This window comes from Festucalex cinctus, chromosome 11, assembly GCF_051991245.1.
Source record: "Festucalex cinctus isolate MCC-2025b chromosome 11, RoL_Fcin_1.0, whole genome shotgun sequence".
Taxonomy (NCBI): Eukaryota; Metazoa; Chordata; class Actinopteri; order Syngnathiformes; family Syngnathidae; genus Festucalex; species Festucalex cinctus.
In genome coordinates, this window is record NC_135421.1 from 16,138,865 (window position 1) to 16,160,178 (window position 21,314).

The 21,314-nt window shown below is 41.1% G+C and overlaps 1 protein-coding gene across 1 annotated transcript in view; it reads left to right on the forward strand.

Annotated features, from left to right (window-relative positions):
* Positions 1-21,314, forward strand: part of col5a2a (collagen, type V, alpha 2a) — a 43,313-nt gene extending 21,999 nt beyond the window's left edge. Inside the window, exons 2-54 of the mRNA XM_077537313.1 lie at positions 6,144-6,392; positions 7,264-7,283; positions 7,364-7,396; positions 7,489-7,521; positions 7,635-7,688; positions 7,892-7,984; positions 8,073-8,144; positions 8,278-8,322; positions 8,578-8,631; positions 8,709-8,762; positions 8,856-8,909; positions 8,996-9,049; positions 9,155-9,208; positions 9,346-9,390; positions 9,490-9,543; positions 9,663-9,707; positions 9,915-9,968; positions 10,060-10,158; positions 10,292-10,336; positions 10,419-10,517; positions 10,603-10,656; positions 10,776-10,883; positions 11,092-11,145; positions 11,248-11,346; positions 11,455-11,508; positions 11,591-11,689; positions 11,764-11,817; positions 11,908-11,961; positions 12,046-12,099; positions 12,236-12,289; positions 12,420-12,464; positions 12,545-12,643; positions 13,680-13,787; positions 13,919-13,972; positions 14,550-14,603; positions 14,684-14,737; positions 14,827-14,880; positions 14,995-15,102; positions 15,215-15,268; positions 15,571-15,624; positions 15,788-15,949; positions 16,208-16,315; positions 16,406-16,513; positions 16,606-16,659; positions 16,734-16,841; positions 17,058-17,111; positions 17,189-17,296; positions 17,386-17,439; positions 17,516-17,623; positions 17,844-18,153; positions 18,371-18,552; positions 19,753-19,995; positions 20,828-21,314. Coding sequence (XP_077393439.1) covers positions 6,144-6,392; positions 7,264-7,283; positions 7,364-7,396; positions 7,489-7,521; positions 7,635-7,688; positions 7,892-7,984; positions 8,073-8,144; positions 8,278-8,322; positions 8,578-8,631; positions 8,709-8,762; positions 8,856-8,909; positions 8,996-9,049; positions 9,155-9,208; positions 9,346-9,390; positions 9,490-9,543; positions 9,663-9,707; positions 9,915-9,968; positions 10,060-10,158; positions 10,292-10,336; positions 10,419-10,517; positions 10,603-10,656; positions 10,776-10,883; positions 11,092-11,145; positions 11,248-11,346; positions 11,455-11,508; positions 11,591-11,689; positions 11,764-11,817; positions 11,908-11,961; positions 12,046-12,099; positions 12,236-12,289; positions 12,420-12,464; positions 12,545-12,643; positions 13,680-13,787; positions 13,919-13,972; positions 14,550-14,603; positions 14,684-14,737; positions 14,827-14,880; positions 14,995-15,102; positions 15,215-15,268; positions 15,571-15,624; positions 15,788-15,949; positions 16,208-16,315; positions 16,406-16,513; positions 16,606-16,659; positions 16,734-16,841; positions 17,058-17,111; positions 17,189-17,296; positions 17,386-17,439; positions 17,516-17,623; positions 17,844-18,153; positions 18,371-18,552; positions 19,753-19,995; positions 20,828-20,974 — 4,424 coding nt within the window. The 3' untranslated portion in view covers positions 20,975-21,314. The remainder of the gene's footprint in view (positions 1-6,143; positions 6,393-7,263; positions 7,284-7,363; positions 7,397-7,488; positions 7,522-7,634; positions 7,689-7,891; positions 7,985-8,072; positions 8,145-8,277; positions 8,323-8,577; positions 8,632-8,708; positions 8,763-8,855; positions 8,910-8,995; positions 9,050-9,154; positions 9,209-9,345; positions 9,391-9,489; positions 9,544-9,662; positions 9,708-9,914; positions 9,969-10,059; positions 10,159-10,291; positions 10,337-10,418; positions 10,518-10,602; positions 10,657-10,775; positions 10,884-11,091; positions 11,146-11,247; positions 11,347-11,454; positions 11,509-11,590; positions 11,690-11,763; positions 11,818-11,907; positions 11,962-12,045; positions 12,100-12,235; positions 12,290-12,419; positions 12,465-12,544; positions 12,644-13,679; positions 13,788-13,918; positions 13,973-14,549; positions 14,604-14,683; positions 14,738-14,826; positions 14,881-14,994; positions 15,103-15,214; positions 15,269-15,570; positions 15,625-15,787; positions 15,950-16,207; positions 16,316-16,405; positions 16,514-16,605; positions 16,660-16,733; positions 16,842-17,057; positions 17,112-17,188; positions 17,297-17,385; positions 17,440-17,515; positions 17,624-17,843; positions 18,154-18,370; positions 18,553-19,752; positions 19,996-20,827) is intronic.

A 21,314-nucleotide genomic window follows, 5' to 3' on the forward strand; every position in this document is an offset into this window, starting at 1 on the left:
CTCCGGCCTTCCTGGGTGGAGTTTGCATGTTCTCCCCGTGCCCGCGTGGGTCTTCACCGGGTACTCCGGTCTCCTCCCACATTCCAAAGACATGCATGGTATTAATTGGGCACTCCGAATTGTCCCTAGGTGTGCTTGTGAATGTGGAGGGTTGTTCGTCTCTGTGTGCCCTGCGATGCCAGCTGGGATAGGCTCCAGTGCTCCCGCGACCATTGTGAGGAGTAAGCGGTGAAGAAAATGGATGGAAGGGTGTTAACTTTTTATGAAAAAAAATGTCTCAATGAGTCAAGTATCCCTTTAATGATCGAATATGAAAAACCTATACAAGTTACATTCATTACATTTTTTTAACTCTAAAGTTTGTTTGTTATGATGGATGTCAATGGATGTTTTCTGGCATAAATTTGTATTTACAGTCCTTTTGCCATTCTATCCGATATTAATTACATGCACTTGATGTATGCAAATGCTTGAATCCATTGTTCATGTGTCCATCTGTCCAAATATAGGGTTCAAATAGACCACCCCAAAAAACGTACTAAGTAGCAGCCCATGGAATTCTAGAAAAAAAAACACACTATTTTTACACAATTTTTACCAATTGACACAAAATTGGGTGGACATGATTCATGAAAGTCTCAAGGATCCATGTCCAAAGGTGAGCAGGAAGTCATCCATTGTGATTTGATGCAGTCATTTTTGGGCCAATTTGCTAATTTACCCGGGCTCCAACTTTGATCAAATCAGACCGGGGAATTGGTCCTACTCATCCCCTGTCAAAAGTACGGTTCAGCCAAACTTGGTACTTCACAGCTGACACCCGACACTTTGGGGAATGCAAGCCCAGAAAGTCACAATTTAATGATGACTGCTGGGTTTAGAATTGAATTGTGCTCTTTGATTATGATAATCTTCTGGTCCCACATCCGTTTTGAGATTCTCTTTTGGGGACTAAAAAACTTTTTAAAAAAAAGCACTTGCATGACAACATGACTGGCAACACAAGAGATTTCAGTCTTGTGTGTGTGTGTGTTTTTTTGGGGTCAGGATTCACAATAAGTATTTTTGCATTTAACTCATTCAAACCCCAAAACGTGTAAATATGTTTTTTAATGCTGTGGCCTTCACTCCCAAAAACGTATTTATACGTTTATTTATTTATTTTATGCAAGAGCATACGGAAGGCTTTAATGCAGCTTCTAACATGGAGAGGTGGCTTAAAGCAATGGTTGTTGTTACAAAAAATGGCCAGCAGGTTGCAGCAGAGTATAGGAGCTCAGCCAGGGCCATGTTGCAACAAGCTCTTTTTGTCAGTGTTTTCACCAGGAATGTGAATAATGATGAAACTTAGCTTAGCTTAGCTATTATGCTTAGCTATATATATGCAAAACGGAAACAGATAAAAATATACTTTTTTTCCTGATAGAAGAAGAGACTGTAATTTTCATTTTGGTAGGTTCCATGTTTTTATAGCGGTAGAACACAATATTCTGTGGGCCTTGCAAAATGAGTTCAACATGTCCATTAATGTATGAGCTGTTGATTTGTGGGCTAAATGTGGGATGTCACCCTTCCTGTCCTTCCTGGAACTGTGAGTGTCCTCGAATTAGGTCTCGATCTGGCAGCTATTGTACATTTGTTTTCAATTTTTTTTTTTTTTTTTGTGGATCCTCTCTTGACACATGGCCTTGAGCGTTGTAAATCTCTGTCAATCACTGGTGGTGCGTATGGCTAAGGTTAGAGGCTGCTCGTTGAAAAGAGTTAGGGTGTTGATTAGGGTTAGGTACCGTAAGTATTTTGTTCAACAAGTCCTCCAACAATAACGACCATTTTGGTCATTTTACCATGCACCAAAATACTGAGACTCGAACCCGGATCTTCTGTGCAAAGGAATAATGGTTGGGGTTAGGATGAGGCTTTCAGTGAGGTTGTACAGTACATGTTATGTCTTTTACAAGGTTCACTAATAGTTGAGATTAGGAAAAGGCACAGTGAGGTTGTAGACCGTTAGAAAACATTTACTCAACACTAAGAAAATATGTAGTCGACACTAAAATAATCACTGGATGTCTTTACATGGTACACGAATGGTTGAGATTAGGAAAAGGCACTGTGAGGTTGTACAAAAAATGTACTCAACACTAACAAAACATGTACCGAACATCAAAACAATCACTGAACAAATAGCTCAGTGAGATAAACACTCTTCTTTGGGCTAGAAGTACTGGGTTTGAGACACTCTTTGGTATTTTTGTGCTAAATAACATGGCCGCTTGAGTTCACTAAACTAAAATACGTAACATTTGGTCGTAATTTGGCACCTTGTGGTCATATTTATTGGAGGACTGTCGCATTTTGTTTAAGTGTTGTTGCCGTAGCTAGCTATCCAAAATGGCCGACCAGTTGTACTTGTTTTTTTTTTTTTTTTTTTTTTTTTTGACCAGTTGTACTTTAGCGTCTTCCTGTGCATAAGAAAACATGCCGCAGACTCCATGTTTTTTTTTTGTTCAAGGCGGAGAGGAAAATGGCTTCTCTGTGAGCTGACTGCTGGAAAATCCGCATCATGCTGCTGACACATGGGAAGGAGGATGGCTTTTGTTCGTTTGTCATTAGCAAGCTGCGCTTTCATATGTTTATGGAAAAGTGAGGGACGCTCGGCGGGTGGGTGGGGGGAGTGAATGTCTGTCTACTCCAGATTTGCGGTTGGGTTTTTGAGACCCCACCGAAAACCACGCGATTCTTCCATGAAATAGCAAATGCTCTGGAATACTGAGAATATGTTTAATAAAAAAAAAAAAAAAAAGCCAACAGGAAAATTTTTCAGCTGTGCGGTTAGACATTTTCATGTGATGGCAGTGAATGTCATTAGTTTTCAATACTTGCCAGAATTTGATTGCACAGAAGACACAATCCTGACGTTTTGGGGATCAAAATAATTTTGGGGTAAAACAATGATTAATCCTTCTGTTGTGCGTATTTCTTTAGTACACTGAAAATGCTCATGGGTTATTGTGACCTGCTGTATGTTTTGTCTTTTTTTTTTTTTTTTTTTTTAAACGATTTTCATTCATTTTGAAATTTAAGTCATTTAGACTCACTCTAAATGGCAAGGTCAAAATTGATTCCTATGAAAATTAATTAATTGCCTCGCATTTGTGTGTATGATCCTTTGTTCCATCAGATATCACTTTTGAAATGGGTTGCTTTATCGCAAGCAGCTGGAATTGTCTAGTTTGTGTCAATTGCTGACTTTCTTCATTCTGGTACGACATGGGAAGCGACTGTGCCAGTTTTATTCTCTAATTGTACTAGTTTGTCGCGTAACAACTCCCACATAATACTTCTAATTTACACTGTTCAAATTTCAACTAGCTTCAAAAATTGATGCCTCTCGGGGTATATATCATCTGATTCCGCATTACTTACAGTATTTGCACAATTTAATGTTTAATATCAACTTTCAGCAATTCGTTTTCAATGGGACATATCACTTTCCACGCCCACTTCCATACGTGTAACTTATCATCATTACCTGGTGTCTAATATTGCTTGGTGGCACAGTTGGTAAAGTGTATTGTCCAGTAACCGGGAGGTTATCATTTCATAATTGATCTCTCAATTGACTTCATAAGCATTCCACATGCATTCAAATCTTAGAATTCTGCTATTAGCATTCAACGTTCAGCATTCCCACGCAATTTCTCCAGAAATTGCACTTAGACTAATGTCAATATCAGATTGTGTTTTTGGTTGTGCATGTTAGACGCATTGGTGTGAGTACAACGTGTGTGTGTGGTTGACTGTTGTGGTCTGACCTGACTTACCTGCGGGTAAGGCCCGAGCTGCCCTCTGCTGTTTACGGTGGGGAGAAAGAATCAGGTAAAAAGGCTTCACATTTTCTGACAAAACTTATTCAAAACATATCCTGTCAATTTAAAAAGTCAGATTAATGATGATTTTTATGAATGACAGTTTGTTTGTTTGTTTGTTTGTTTTTTTGTCCAAATTGTGAACTTTTTTGGTCATCAGAGGAGTCTGTCGTACTTACCTACGTGCACTCTAAAAATAGTTGAGTCAAAATGGGCCCAAATTGCATCAAAAAGGGAACAAACCAACTTTTTGGCGTTATTTATTTAAATTAACCCATCGTTTTGGGTTATTCATTTAAGCCCAAATAATGGTCCAAAACAGCACCCCATGTATTATTATTATTATTATTATTATTATTATTATTATTATTATTAACGATTTTTTTGTTTATTTTAAACTTCAACTTGTATTTTATAATTGTGATGTGTTTATGTTTATATGTTCAGTAAACTCAATCAATCAATCAATCAATCAATCAATTTATTATTAGTATTATTAGTATTTTGATTTTATTTTTTGCACAAACAAAACAAAAGTCAAGTTGTTTCGTATAAACCATGTTTGGGTTATTTATTGAAACCAATTTTTCATGTGAGTAAATAAGCCAAAACAAACAACCTGAAACAACACAAATGTTGAATAACCCAAAAAGTTGGGTCAAATGAATAAATCACAAAAGAATCAAAACACCACAATTTTTTTGGGGTTGTTTTGTGGGTTATTCACATGAGCCAACTGGTTAGATTCAATGAATAACCTAAAAAGTTGGGACGGTTCCCTTTTTACATGCTTTTTAATTGAATACTATGACGTAAAGTTTATGAACTTCTAAACACTTGATCAGGTTTTTCTCTTGCACGCTTCAACGAATTCAGTTGAGAGACGAAGCATTCGGGAGGAAATGATGTCATGTCTAACGGCCGGAGACATTGCTGAAACAAAGTATCACATTTTCCACAAGTTCATTTGTCGTGTTTGTGGTTGTCGCGTGCTGCAGTCAGGTTCCGTCTGTTCGATGTGAGCGTGGGTGGCCGAATCGAGACAGCTTTTGTTTTTATTGCACTACAATCTGCCTGTGTCACGTTTTTTGATCATTTGACAGAATTGATTGTAAAACACAAGAAGCCAAGTTGTGACTTTTCTGCTCTTAAGTGGCAAACACTCGCACAAAAAGATGGCAAAGAACTGAATGAATTGTCATTCTTCTTTGACATCAATTTTGGGTTAGCCTTGGCAGTTCTGAGCACTCTCGTATGGCGTTCCGCAGGGTTCAATTCTGGAGCCTCTGCTGTTTTTATTATATCTGCTGCTCTTGGGGTCATCTTCAGAAAATATGGTATCTCCTTCCGCTGCTATGTCCCGCCAAACAAAAAGATACTTTCTCATCGAGGCCACTTTTGTACTGCCTGGAGGGAAAGAAAATTTCACTCGTGGAGGCAGCACTTCATGATCACAGACTCATGGCCGAATACAAGCACCCCCAAAACCCCTCATTGGCAACTTACATGAATAATTGTGTGTGCCTATTGACAAGCAACATACTAATCTGCGCTAACACTAAGTATGTCACGATATCCAAACATCACGATACGATAATTATCACGACATTGTGGGGTGGTTGGCGATATTTAAAAAAGGTGACAATATTATAAAAAAAAAAGAGCTCATACTAAAAAAAAAAAAGCACAATATTGTGCTTTTGTACACAACAGCAATGCATATAAACCACCTATGATCTTTAATAACAATATTGAGGCGCTTATTTGTTAATGCATGCACACATTGAGTTCCCCCACATATTGACTCAGTTCACAGGCATATTACGTTCCCCTTCATCTGACAATTAGCGTACATTTATAAACATAGAAGGGCCAAAACATCCCTAATGAAAATTAACACAAAAAAACTAGCCACCAGAGGGTGCTATAACTGCACAAATGGAAAGCAACCTGTTTTTTGTTTTTGTTTTTTTTTGACAGATGTGTTGCTTTTAAATATCATGAGCTTGACGACGATATTGTTGCAGTTTTAATATCACGGTATCATGATATTGCCCTTATCGTTACATCCCGAGCTAACACTGCAGCTTTTGCTGACCTTTTGCCTTTTATATGGTTGTTGTCTAACTGTAGCTTGAAAGTGGCCGAAATTTTTCCCAAACTAGCTTTCAAGTCATGAGTGGAGACAAGAAGCTTTTTCAAATGTCGCATTCCTCCTCTCTCACGCTGGGCTGATAAACAATGAGTTTGATCCACTTTTTCCTGTGCTCACAGGAGACGATGGCAGCTGCAAAGCAGATGGCCAAGTGTACCCCAACAGAGACATCTGGAAGCCCGAGCCGTGCCGACTCTGCGTGTGCGACAACGGCCAGGTCCTCTGCGACAACATCCAGTGCGATGAGCTGACCAACTGTGAGAAGATGGTCGTCCCCGAGGGAGAGTGCTGCCCAATTTGTCAGAGCGAAACACCCAGCCGCGGTGGTGGTGGCGGCGGCGGCGGTGGCGGCGGCGGGGGTTCTTATGGTGAGCCATAAAAGATCTTCAGTTGATCTTTTCAAACAATTTCAAATGTGTTAAAATTTGGGTTTGGGTATTTGGGTCACGACAAATGACAGGGCGGATAATGAAGAAGAAACTCTGAATCCTATTCGTCGACTAGGATGTGGGGACTCGTGGGGGTTGTGCTTAGGCCTTGCGGCTAATAAAGCACTGACTGAAACGCTTGGTCAGTAAGACCCATTCCAAATCTTAACTCATTTGCAAGGCCCACAGAATATTGTGTTCTATTGCAATTAAAAATGGAACCTACCAAAAGAAAGATTAGTCTCTTGTTTCAGCAGGAAAAAACAAGTATAGTTCTGTTTATGTTTTGCAGCAATTAGCATTAAAATATAGTTAAGTTTAATCAAACAAATCTCTTTAAAACTGTGTTTGAGCCCTTTTCTCAGCATGGCCCTGGTTGATCTCTTATACTCTTCTGCCACCTCATGGGCATTTTTGGAATAACTGCCATTGCTTCAACCGTTCTCCTTCAGTTCAGAGGCTGCATCAAATCCTTCTGTATGCTCTAGCATAAAATAAACAACATAAATGCGTCTTTGGGAAACTGGTAATATTTAATATAGAACGTATTTATATGTTTTTGGGAGCAAATGAGTTCAATAAAGGAAAAGGCAAGTTATTTTGTTTTAAAATAATTTTAAAAAATCTCTAACTTGAACCAAAACATAATGAATGACTTTCTTTTACTATGTACCGTTCAAAGAACCGTAAACTGTTTATAATCCTGTTTAAAAGAAGCGAAACACTCCATTTTCACGACAAGTGATTTCTATATACTTTTTTCAGTTTGTAAAACTTAATAATGTATGATTTTGTTTTGTTTTCTTCGTAGGTGGGGGCACAATTTACAGGGTAGGCAACCTCATTTGTACGACGAGCATAGAACAAATTTGGTTTGGTTGATTGTCTCATCTTTCTGTCTTTGTTTCCAGGGCCAGAAAGGAGAGCCTGGTGATGTCCCAATTGTGAGTATGGTTTTTGGTCAAAGTTATATCAGAACTTATCAAACCCGAAAGGGGAAAAAAAACACAACAAATCTAACTCGGTGTCTCTGCAGGTGACTGGTATTCGAGGTCGTCCTGGCCCGATGGTGAGCATCTCGGTTAACAGGCTATTGGCCAGAGATTATGGAATTTAAGAACTCTGTGACATCATCAAACTTCATCATTAGCTTGCTCATTTTTACGTCTTTGGTTTTCCTAGGGACCGCCTGGTGCTCCAGGAGTAAGAGGACCCAGAGGAAACAAAGGAAGGCCCGTAAGTTACACCCATTTCATACAGGAAACTTACCCAAACATTTTCGGACTTAAGTAAGTATATTTTCCACGTCTGCCCTGGAAACAGTAGGTGGGAGGGGGGTGGGGTTACACCCTGGACTGGTCGCTAGTCATTCACAGACCGGAAAGTCTGTTGCACACAAAATGACACAAGTATGAGAACAGTCTTTCTTTTGCTTCCAGGGGCTGCGAGGCTCTCCGGGTTACGACGGAGAACCGGGAGTTCCGGGACAGCCCGGTGAACCCGGACCTCCAGGACACCCGACTCATCCCGGAGTAAGTCATAACCACTACCAGCCACTTACTCCAAACAATCATTTTGCTCGATCTTTCTGTCAACACTAATTGTCCGCTTCAAACGCAGGGCCTTGGGGCGCAAATGGCCGGAGTATTGGAAGGAAAAAATGCACCTCAAAGCATGTTAAGCGGCCAAAGGGTAAGATGTCAGCACAACATTCATATTTCTCCTGAAACGTATGATTGCTGTTCACCCTCCTCCCTGTTGAAATTATTGTTGTTGTTTATACCCTTAACATTTGCAAGGTAATTTGGTCAATTGTTTGTTTTAGGGTGAATCTGGAGCAAGAGGACCTCCTGGGCCAACTGGTTCCCCTGTAAGTCCAATATTTTGACAAATGAATCACCTTTTGGGGGCCTTGGCAACCCCGAAAAAAAAGTCACTAATTGTTGCTAGTGCTACATGTACCGCATTTTTTTTTTTAACAATAAGTCACTCTGGAGCCAAAGTCGCATTTTTAAGGGCAATATACAAAAAAATGAGACCAACAACAGTGGATCTCGGACTTGCATTCAGGGTCCCTGTACCCTAATCAGCTTTCATGAATCTTTGTTTCTCTTGATTCTAACAGGGTCAGTCTGGACCACAAGGACCTTCTGGAGATGTTGGCGATCCAGGGCACATGGTATAACATCCTTTGCACTGTCGATCATCAGATACGCATTTTCCCAGCTGTTTAGAAATGAAAATTTGCATCTTTAGGGTCCGTCTGGGCAAAGAGGACCTGAGGGCCCCCCAGGGAAACCAGGAGAAGACGTACGTCATGCCTGGGCTGTGGGCAGTGAAATATCTCACTGCAAACTGCAGCAGTGTTGCCAGTAATTGTTTACCTCTTACGTCCTCGCATAGGGTGAATCAGGCAAGGCAGGAAATACGGGAGAAGTTGGATTCCCCGGTTCACAAGTAAGATCATTTGTCCCGTGGTGTGACCCTGTTGTATCTTGTTGACCAATCCTTTCTAACTGTAACAATGTTGATTGATATGTTAGGGAGCAAGAGGATTTCCAGGTACACCAGGGCCTCCTGGGCTAAAAGGTCACAGAGTGAGTGAATGTTTTCAGCAGTCTGTTTAACATTCAGTCTAAAGTTTGGAAAATGTTTTTCCTGCATTTATGTCAAATAAGGCAATGTATGATCATTTTTATTAGGGACATGCAGGGCCTCTTGGGCAAAAAGGAGAACATGGAGCCGTTGGATCCAAGGTAAACCAGACTGGTGTTGCTTTATAGTATAATGGAGAACCTTCTCCATAGTAGCAGCAGGCCTGAAAGGGTCATCTTCATTTTTGAGCCTCCAACAACATCATACATGTTTTTTTTTCCTTCTCATGCTTCCTCAGGGTGCCACAGGCCCACCTGGTCCAATGGGAGGACCTGGACCAATGGTCAGTATTTTCTCAAATTCTCCAATGATCTGTATACTCACGAGTCGATTGGCTGTAGATAAAACACTTTGTGTGACCAATCATGTTCTGTCTTTACAGGGTCCTGCTGGGATGCCTGGAGAAAGGGGCCGCCCTGGACCTGGTGGTACAGCGGTATGCAACAAATCAGTCCTGCGGAAATTTTGCTGCCATGATAACTGCAGACCTTACTGAGTATGAGTTCGATGATTCTAAGAGATTTTTGTTGTTGTTGCTTTGTTTTTTTGCCTTAGGGTAAACGTGGTCTACCTGGTAATCTTGGAAAGCCAGGTCCATTGGTAAGTCATTGAGAAAGTTGATATCCAACACAAGCTTTAACAGTGGATTTGTTTCTTAGAATGACTAATCACAGTGCTCAACTCATTCACTGCCATTGACGGAAAAAGACGTCAAATGATGCATTTTTTTTTTTTTGCTGGTCTGGCAATGAATGTGTTAAAAGGAGGTTAATGATAACCGTGTTTGTAATTTGTGTTGGTTTCCAGGGTCCCCTGGGTCTCAGCGGCCCACCTGGGTATCCAGGAACACCAGGCATGAAGGCAAGCATAGTCAAAGCATCCCTCCAATGATATGCTCAAAGAGATTTTTTTTTTTTTTTTTTTTTATCTCATCTGTGTTTGTGTATCATAGGGACAACCCGGCCCCACAGGTGTTCGGGGTCCGGAGGGTCCTCAGGGGCAAAGAGGAGAGACTGGTCATCTGGGAAGACCTGGAGCTATTGGCCTCAGGGTAATATTTTCTTCATGTCACACCACAGGAAACACTTGCAAATGTCCTTTTATTTAGTCAATTATAAAGACATATATGTATATGCAATATTGGTATGACGTAATACCCGAATGGTTGTATTCTGCATCCAAAGGGACCCATGGGTACAGATGGTGGCCCAGGAGCCAAAGGACCAGTGGTATGTAAAACAACATAATTGAAATAATAATAATGATAATAATAATAAAAAACATTGGGATTACAAGGCTGAATGACCACAGGGAAACCTTGGCCCACAAGGCCCAGGTGGGCATCTTGGACCCGCCGGCCCTCCAGGACCTCAGGGAAGCACCGGCCAGCCTGGCATTAAAGGACAACTGGTACATTGGCTCCATAAGTGTGGATTTCAATTTCAAAAATTGTTGCTAGTGACAGCTTTTAATTCATATTCTGTCTTCATTAAAGGGAGATGTTGGCGTGCCAGGATTTAAGGGAGAGGCTGGACCCAAAGGAGAAGTTGTAAGATGACAATAAGCAGTACATTGTATTGTTGCTACAAATGCAATGTCACAGAAGTAAGAACGTGTTAGGTTCTTGCATTCTGTCATTCATTTGTCCCCAATGTGTCATTTTTCTAGGGTCCCCATGGATCCCAGGGAGTGATTGGACCTCAGGGTGAGGAAGGGAAGCGGGGACTTCGAGGAGACCCTGGAACTGTTGGGCCCCCTGGTCCTGTTGGTGAGCGAGTGAGTCATCGTTTATCCTCAAGCCGTAACTTTCGACATTTAGAAGTCTGTATATTAGGGACCTGTAATGTTAAAATCCATGTGGTCAATGACTTAGCGCCACCACTGAAAAGCTACACTGTAGTTTTATTATCAAAGGGTGAGTCGAGGACCTATTTTGTCTTGATGGATATCGAGCCATGGTATTTGAACCAGGCTCTGTTTACAGGGTTCCCCAGGCAATCGAGGATTCCCAGGTGCTGATGGTCTGCCTGGACCAAAGGTACAGTTAATTATTCTTTCTGATTAGAGGACTTCAATACGAGATATTTTATTCACATTTCTATATGTAATATGTAATAAAATGCCGTGTTGATCTCTGAAGGGTTCTCAAGGAGATCGTGGAACATCAGGCCCCTCAGGACCAAAAGGTTCCTTAGGAGATCCAGGTCGTACAGGAGAACCTGGTCTACCAGGTGCAAGGGTAACACTGACAACTTTGACATTTAACTTGTTAGAGACAGTCTAAATTAGTTCACGCACTTATGTCTCAAACGTTTCTCTTGCTAACCTTGGAATCTCCTCATCAAAGGGTCTTACTGGTACTCCTGGAGTCCAGGGGGCAGAAGGAAAGCCGGGGCCACTGGTACGGCAAAGTACTTTATCCTTTTTGACACCAAATACATGAATTGGGTTCAGTAAGGGTTAAATATTTGCACGTCATTTAGGGTGCGCCTGGTGAAGATGGCCGCCCAGGCCCCGCTGGCTCCATTGGCAACAGAGGGCCTGCAGGAACTATGGGAATTCCTGGCCCTAAAGGATTTAATGTAAGGCCCGCTTTACCACAGCGATTTCACATACACGTTGGTCTCTAATTCCATATATGTTTTGAATTTAAAAGGGTGATCCAGGAAAGACAGGGGAACAAGGATCTGCGGGAGTACCTGGTCAAAGGGTGAGGAATCTTATATTCTAATGTCAAGTAAAAAATATATTATCAAACTTTTAATATTTGCAGGAATGATATTTGTCTTTTGTCCTTTAGGGTCCTCCTGGAAAAGATGGAGAGGTTGGGCCAGCTGGCCCACCTGGCCCATCCGTAAGAACTGTCACCTTAAATATCAAAAATATGTTTTCTGTCCACCGCTGTGATAACTGACGAACGGGCTAACTCAATCAACAGGGTGTTGCAGGTGACAGAGGAGAACAGGGACCTCCAGGTGTAAATGGATTCCAGGTGTGTCATTTTTTGTGTCAAGTATGAAATTAAACTGCAGAAAGCATCTCACAGTTTTATGATGGGAGCTCCATGTCAGAAGATATGATATTAATTAGAACGTATAAGGTATTGATGCGTCTATTGTTTTTATCAGGGTTTGCCAGGAAATCAAGGTCCTCCTGGAGAATCTGGGAAACCAGGTGACCTAGTGAGTATCAAAAAAAGTTAGAAATTGATGAAAAGTTGTTCCTTATCTATTAGTGGTTCCAATAATAAAATATTCTAAGATGGAGTGATAAAAAGGTGTGTTTAGCAAGCATGTGATCTTATTCTTTTAGGGCATTCCTGGAGAGCTTGGTGCTGTTGGTCAAATTGGACCGAGGGTAGGTAGAGTCCACTTCTCTGCATGATGTATATCTGTGATTAACTATGAATATGAGAGCTACTGTGGTTTCTTCCGCAGGGTGAGCGTGGAATTCCAGGGGAAAGGGGCGAGTTGGGTCCAATTGGTCTACAGGGACCCAAGGGAATCCCTGGAGCTCCTGGTCCTGATGGCCCGAAGGTAAAACACACTGTAGCACAGTCAGTTAATATGTAATGTGTAACTGTTGAAAAAAAAAAGATTCTTAAATATAGTTCGGTGTGACTGATAAAATAGTTGGTTAATGTATTAAGCCGTATACCATTGAGGGATTAATGTTTGCGATGCTAGCGAATGTAGATTTTACGGCAGGGTTCGTTTGGCTTTCCTCAACATTCTCAAAATAGTCCTAATGGTACTCTAAACAGTCGTAATGGTCTTCATTGTCGCAAGGAAATTTTGAACAATTTTGAACTAAATTTCCTTGCGACAAGAAAGAGCTTTAAGACCGTTTAAGAAACTATAAAGACTGTTTAACTCTTTGACCGCCAAAAACGTTTAATAACGATTAGTAAAATCACAATGTATGCTGCCATAAACGTTAAATGACGTCGTCTACGTTTTTTTAATTAGTATTATTTTTTAATCAATGGGTAGTACAACGTCTAAATACAGCGCTGCCTGGTTAATGGGTTGTGGAATCAAAAACACTCACTATCTATGGCCAGCAGATGGCAGCATTATGTCTCTTTTCAATGGGCTGCCGGTGTATGGAATTACCATGAAATGTGACGGAATCTGATTAAATCTGATGAATGCTGGTAATCGGCGAAATCGGCTGACACTGTGGGGCTTGTTTTTTTTTTTTTTGATAACGTGTAGCAGTAAAAGAGTTAAGAAACTATTAAAATTACTTTGAGAATGTTTAGGAAACACTGCAACTTCTCTTCATAGGCAAGATCAGTTGAAACCACTACACTTGCTAAACACCCATTTCGTCTTGAATGATTGTCGATAGATTCCCAGTGGATGCTTTACAATCTGCACTTTAGCCAAAAGAGAAAATTACACAAACACAGTCAAGTTTGTCGAGGAACAAATGTGATTGTGTGTTTAGTGAGCTGTTTTGTTGACGTTTAGGAATGAATAAAAGAGCCACTAGGATTTGATATGGAAATGACCATCATCCAGCTATGAGCTAAAACAAACAAATAACAATCTCTGCGTGTCCCTGAAGGGTAGTCCTGGTCCTCCTGGTGCCCTTGGTGATGTGGGTCCTCCAGGTCTTCAGGGGATGCCGGGAGAAAGGGGCATCTCTGGACCATCTGGGCCGAAAGGTGACAGAGTAAGTTTTTTGTTTTTGTCCTTTTTCTCTTGTAAAGAGTTAAAACCTCATGTTAGAATGAATGAATGAATATTGTGACTTGAATAGAACCCAACATGGACAATCCCAAACTTGTGGTGTCTTTTGTACAGGGATCCATCGGTGAGAAAGGATCAGAAGGGACGCCTGGAAATGACGGCGCAAGGGTGAGCAATTGGGTTTTATTGAGCATAAAATCGGTTCGGCGCAAGCAAGAATAGCGAAGTAGAATTTGTAAACCAAAAACACCTCATTCTCCTCCAAAAGTACTGAAAAATGAGGCTATTTATTTGTGATTTTTGCTCTAGACAGAAAACATTTGAGTTTGATTTCACACTTTATTTCCACAGTTTTATTTCCACACTTAGAAAGGACGGTACTCCTCTTTAGCGTGTAAAATGTATACTCTTTCGGGTTTAAGTCTGGATATTGACTTGGCCGAAGTAAAACTTTGGAGTCTTTTCACCTGATGAACTCATTTACAATTTGACGAAAGTGTTTTGGGTCATATTGCTGCACAATTAAGGATCTTATAACCAATCCGGTTGCATTTTACTTTAAATCGGTCTATATGATTTTTCTGTAAACTCCAGAGTTCATTTAGCTTCTTTTATAAATGGAAAGATAACGAGCCAATCCCAGAAGAAACCATGCAAGCCCAAGTCATGATATTATCTCAACTGCGATTTACCACTGAACTGACGACGATAAACCTAAATGTCTGTGTGTTTCCTCTGTTTCCAGGGTGCACCTGGACCTGTTGGCCCATTAGGACCTGCAGGGCCCAGTGGTGAAAAGGTATTGTTTTTTGAAACCTAAGCCTGCTTTTCAAACAACAATCTATCAAGGGCGATTTTAATAAGTATGACACATTTCAGGGAGAACCTGGACCTAAAGGACCTGCTGGACCTCCAGGTTCTAGAGGAGTACCTGTGAGTAAACGTGACCAGTGTTTTAATTGTATATGTGCAATACACTGTATAGTCCTGGTTACTGCAGACTATTTAATCATCCTCTGCAGGGAGCAAGAGGTGACCCTGGCCCAATCGGTGCAGTTGGTTTTGCTGGACCACCTGTGAGTTCTCATCTGTTACATCAAGAACGCAGGGACACAAACCTAAGATAGATGTAGGAATGCTTTTCAGTGATTAGAAATAGTTCTAGTCCCTCTTGTACTATTCTATGACAGGGTCCTGATGGCCAACCTGGAGTAAAAGGAGAGACAGGTGAACCTGGCCAGAAAGGAGATGCTGGATCCCCTGGACCTCAAGGCTTAGCTGGTGCTCACGGTCCTCCTGTACGTTGTAAAAAAATAATAGGTTCTATGAAAAATGCCTTGCAACAGCGTTTGTAAATGTTATTCAAAGCATTTTTGCATAACAGTGAAATGATTTTGTTTCCCTTTATAGGGGCCAATTGGTGTTGCTGGACTAAAAGGCGGAAGAGGAACACAGGGAGCACCAGTATGGATATTTCATAATAAATGTTTTATCAGAGACCTTAAAGCCATCAATGAGCAAAGGGACAGACTGGACTAGACTAGACCAGACTAAACTATAGACCAGACTAGTAGACTCAACTAGACTAGTCTAGACCATACTAGACTATAGACTAGACCAGTAGAGTAGACTAGACTATACTAGACTAGACTAGACTAGACTAGACTAGACTAGTAGACTAGAATGGACTAGACTCCCCTCCTGGGATTACTTAAGTTAACATTTACCTTTTTGAAGCGTGATCTCATGTCATGTTTTGTTCCTAGGGTCCCACTGGTTTCCCTGGATCTGCAGGAAGAGTTGGCCCACCAGGTCCAACTGTAAGTATGGTCATCAGTGTAACATATTCTGACAAACTATATTTCAGAGACTAATCTGCTTTAGTGGAGGAAGTATACCTCATATGATATATTTTCTTAATATGTTTCCAAGTAAGGACGCATAGAGCATAGTAAAGTTTTTTTGCGCAACTGATCCCCTCAGGGTCCAATCGGTGAACCTGGACCAATAGGAGCCCCTGGAAAAGAGGGTCCTGCCGGTCTTCGTGGTGACCATGGAGCAAATGGAAAGCAAGGAGAGCGAGGACCACCAGGACCTCCAGGAAGCCTAGGGGACAAGGGAGATTCTGGAGAAGACGGCCCCACGGTTGTACTGACTCTTTTGTTGAGAAAACACTCATGATGGAATTGGACATCTTCGCTTTGCACGTTCTCGACATTATAAGATGTTATGCCATCCAGGATTTTTTGTTTTGAATCTGAATTGAGATATGAGACATTTAGAGTTCAGGGTACAAAGAAAGCACATTTCGATACTCTTTCCAGTTAAAACCCACACAAATCTCAATGAGTTAACATTGAAGTTTCTCAGTATTTAATATTGGTTTTATGAATTCTGTAATAGGGCCCTGATGGTCCTCCAGGACCAGCAGGAACTACAGGCCAGAGAGGCATCGTGGGTCTTCCAGGTCTGCGAGGAGAACGGGGCATGCCAGGTCTCCCAGGGCCAGCGGTCAGTATCCTTTTTAGTCATAACTCTTCCATACAAATGCATTCAACACTTTCTAATAGTCCTTTTTTTTTTTTTTTTTTTTACTTTTAGGGACCACCAGGAAAACAAGGAGCCCCTGGATCAACTGGAGACAAAGGCCCTCCAGGACCAGTTGGCCTTCCAGGTGCCAATGGGCCACGTGGTGATCCTGGTCCTGATGTTAGTAGCTTTTAAATCTACAACTATGCTTGCCATTTGACCTAACTCCAAGTGTGTTTCTTGTGCCTTAATGCTTGTGTCTTGTTCCTCAGGGCCCTGCCGGCTCTGATGGGCCACCAGGCAAAGAAGGAGTTCTTGGACAGCGGGTAAGAGCAAAACATGACGGAAATTGTAAATTGCTTTAGATGTTGCAAGAAACTGATTGCGGGTACTTTTCCAGGGAGACAGAGGGGATCATGGTCCAGAGGGTTTGGCTGGTCCTCAGGGACTTCCTGGTCCTCCAGGTCCTGTCGGTGTAGCTGGGGAAGCTGGAAAACGAGGGCATGCTGTAAGCATTTTTATACTATTTGTTTGTACCGTGTTTACCCAGATTATGAACCTGGCTGACACACTTACAAAGAAGAAATAAGTGCATTCTGGGGACACGTTGGAGCGTGAATGAACTTGGCGCTACATGCTGGAAGGGCTTGGGCACTAATAATGTGGGAGTAGAGATGTTGGCAGACACATTTAGTCCCTGAGGCCTTTTTCTTGATTTTTGCAGGGTTCCAGAGGTCCCGTCGGTCCTCCCGGTTCAGCAGGAAAGAGAGGCCTAGTGGTGAGTTCTTAGCTGACTTGAGGTAGACGTCCTTGGAAGGGCGTCCTTCAGGCTTAATAGCATAACTTGTATCTCAGGGACCTCAAGGACCACGTGGAGATAACGGTGATTTAGGTGATCATGGAGAGAGAGGGCAGAAGGGTCATCGTGGGTTTACCGGGTTGCAGGGTCTTCCTGGACCTCCAGTAAGTCAATGTAGTTATTCTATTCCGACAAGCTGTTTTAAGAAGAAAAATGGAAGCCAGACAACAAAACAAATCTGTTCTTTGTTTAGGGCACAACAGGTGAACAGGGAGCTTCCGGAATTGTTGGACCAAACGGTGCACGGGTAAATACAACACTTGCTCTCATTTCTTATTTTTTGTTTTCTTTTAGGACTTAAAAGGTAACTGTTTGTATTTCAGGGGCCACCTGGTCCTATCGGGCCCTCTGGAAAAGAAGGATACATTGGACAGCCTGGGCCGATGGGACCTCCTGGAACACGTGGAATCTCGGGAGAAATTGGACCAGAGGTATTATCTCATTAGCCAATTAAGAAAGAGACGTTACCCTGGTAACATTTGCTGCTTTGACTTGGGAGGAACTCGTAAAAATAAAAACTCCCAGACTTATTAAATCGCTGAACATCTTTTCAGCAGATGTTTGGTGGGCTCAGTTTTTGTGTGCATCTTGTGTTTATGAAATCAAGCAAAGAAAATAAAGTATAAATAAGGAGGGTTTCTTGATACACAGGGACCCCCAGGAGAACCAGGACCCCCAGGTCTTCCTGGACCCCCGGGACCTCCTGTGGCAGCTATGGATGATCTGTTTGGAGGTCCTTACGACTACGAAGATGCCCCCCCTCCTCCGCCGGAGTTCAGTGAGGATGAGGCTCTACCCAACACCAACGCCTCCACCATCTTACCGGTGGATCCTGGCGTGCAGGCCACCCTGAAAGCCCTCAGCAGCCAGATTGACAGCATGAAGAGCCCAGACGGCAGCCGGAAGCACCCTGCCAGGACCTGTGATGACCTCAAGCGATGCTACCCAACTAAAAAGAGCGGTGAGTGATGAAAGATTGTACTTCCAAATAACTGAGGCGAAGTTATAAAACCTGAACCCTCTCTTACAAGCTAAAGATATATCCATGCTAACTGGGAGGGCCGCCGGTGAATGTTAAAAGCAACATAGGCTAACTCGGTGATGTCGCAGAAGTACATAATGTTTCAAAGCAACACTAATTGCCTGTATGAACAAATTTGGGGTACTCTGTCATGCAGGAGAATTCTGGGTAGACCCCAACCAAGGCAGTGCAGAGGACGCCATCAAAGTGTACTGCAACCTGGACACCGGGGAGACGTGTATCTCCGCCAACCCGGCCAGCCTACCTCGTAAGAACTGGTGGAGCTCTTCCAAGAACAAACCTGTGTGGTTTGGTGCTGACATCAACAGAGGAACACAAGTGAGTGCTTACATTTGAAAGGAAGATGCATTTTTCTTTTTTCGCTGTTAAAAACAATTTTATCGGGTGTCTTCAGAACGTATTTGCGGAATGCCTTCGTCTTCGTCAAAGTACCACAAGGATTTTATGTTGTGGAAATTAGCCTGGTTTGAGGGCGAGACATTTTCAGAAACAGGCAGCTATCAAAAGGATTTACTTAGCTGCCATTTTACATTTCCATGTCACAGACCCAACTACAGTAAACCCGACCACCTCCTTTGCGGGTTCCGTGTTCACGTATTTTTTTTATTTGTTTATTTTTTTGGGTACAATTTATAGCTATATTTTTTATAGTCCCCCGTTTATTTTGGGTGTAATTCCACTGTCGACCACTAGATGACGGCACACCATTTTGCCACATTATAAATTTGAAAGAAGAAGAATGAAAACAGGAAGTATTTTATCTCACTTTAGTTTTTGCTGAAGATTACAGTGGTCAGCAGCAAATCTTAATCAGAGATGGCCTTAACACTTTGATGCTGTTTTCCCAAAATGTCTCGAGCAAATCAGTTTATATATATATATATATATATATATATATATATATATATATATATATATATATATATATATATATATATATATATATATATATATATATTTATTTTATTTTTTTTTAATTTTTTTTTCTCGTTAAAGTTTGACCTATAAAAGCTAGCACAAATACAAATTTTACCAGTTGTAATTTACAGCGATGACGTTTCAAAATAAAATTCCAACTTTTGTTGAGCCTAATTAATTCATAAAGATTACTAAATATATTACAATATTACATATTATTATTATTATTATTATTATTATTATTATTATTATTATTATTATGAAAACCTAATATGCTATATAAAGAAAACGGGGGTAGATTTGGAGTCAACGCAAAAATCAAAGTAAAAAAAGTTTACTTGTGTCTCTGATGAAAAAGCGAAAAATGTAGTAAAAATGTGTTGATCAGTGTTATTGAATATTAACTCCTCTTCAATCCTGCGTCTTACACCTACAGAAAGCTGTAGGTTCATTTTACAGTGTACATCTCTGGTGCTGATTTTGGGGTGGTCTGGAACGTAGTACCCTCAATGGATTACTTTGTTTTTGAGCAATTCAAAGGGACATTGTCGTTTAATAATTACTTACTCTTAATTATTGTATCGTGGTATACATTTGCAGTTCACGTACGGCAACAAAGAGCAGTCGCCAAACGCCCTGAGAGTGCAGATGACCTTCATGCGCTTGCTGTCCAAAGAAGCGTCTCAGTCCATAACCTACCACTGCAAGAACTCTGTGGGCTACAAGGACCAGAAGACGGGCAACCTGAAGAAGGCCGTACTCCTCAAAGCCTCCAACGACCTGGAGCTCAAAGCGGAAGGAAACAACCGCTTCAGATACACCGTGGTGGAAGACTCCTGCACCGTAAGTTTCCGTCATCGGCCTTCCGGCGCCGTCTCCGAGCTTGCGTGCAGTCGTATTCATAGCATTTAAAAATATACGGCATACGGAATTAAAATCCTACTCATACTATAATGTTAAGCTAATGCTAAGTTAACATGCTAAACTAATGCTAATTTAGCAGGCTAAGTTAGCATACTAAGTTTGCATGTTAAGTTAGCATGCTAATGCTAAGTTAGCATGCTAAGCTAATGTTAAATTAGCATGCTTAGCTAATGCTTAGTTAATGCTTAGCTAATGCTAATTTAGCATGCTAGGTTAGCATGCTAAGCTACTGCTGATGCTAAGCTAATGCTAAGTTAGCATGCTAAGCTAATGCTAAGCTAATGATTAGCTAATGCTTAGCTAATGCTAATTTAGCATGCTAAGAGCACGCTAAGCTAAGGCTAAAGCTCAGCTTTAAACAAAACAATTATCGGCTTATCGGTTATCGACATTGGAACGTTCTAAATTATTGATTTATAGATATCGGTTGAATAGCATTATCGTGCATCCCTAATAAAAACATATTTCTAAATGCACTAATACACAACTTATATAGAAATATTACTACTCCTACTACTACTACTATTACTACTAGTAATTACTAGTTATGTAATTACTTTGTAATTTTAACATAATTTTTACTTCAATTTCTTTCATAGGCATTCAGCTTAGGATTCAGCTATTAGCATTCAGCTTTCTGAATTCCCACGCAATTTCTCCAGAGATTGCACTTTTATACATTTATACATTTTATACATACATTGAGTATTATAAGTATTGCCGAGTATGACCTTTTTACTTCTTTTTCCAGCAAGCAAATGGCAACTGGGGCAAGACAGTGTTTGAGTACAGGACACAGAAAACTGCCAGACTTCCCATTGTGGATCTCGCCCCCGTGGACATTGGTGGCCCCAATCAAGAGTTTGGCATCGATATCGGGCCAGTGTGCTTCTTATAAATAAAAAAAAAGAAAAAAAGAAAAAGAAAACGTCATAGGGTATATGCACATCCCGAGACTTTTGAACTGACAGCTGACCCTGATCAGCCCCATTGTACATACGAGTACTGAGGACTTTTCTGGCCCTGTGGCGAGATATTTATTGTGCCTTTCAACTTCAGAACACATCCAAAGATTTCAAAGTTCCTCGTAGAATGTTTGGAATTGTACTTAAAAATTAGGTCATTCGAATCGTTCCCTTTTTGTTTTACGATGTATGTCTTCACTTCTTGCCTCATTGAGGTCCAAAGTTTTCCCTCTAAAACATAAATTTCCAAATAAAAGATTTATAAATTGGAAA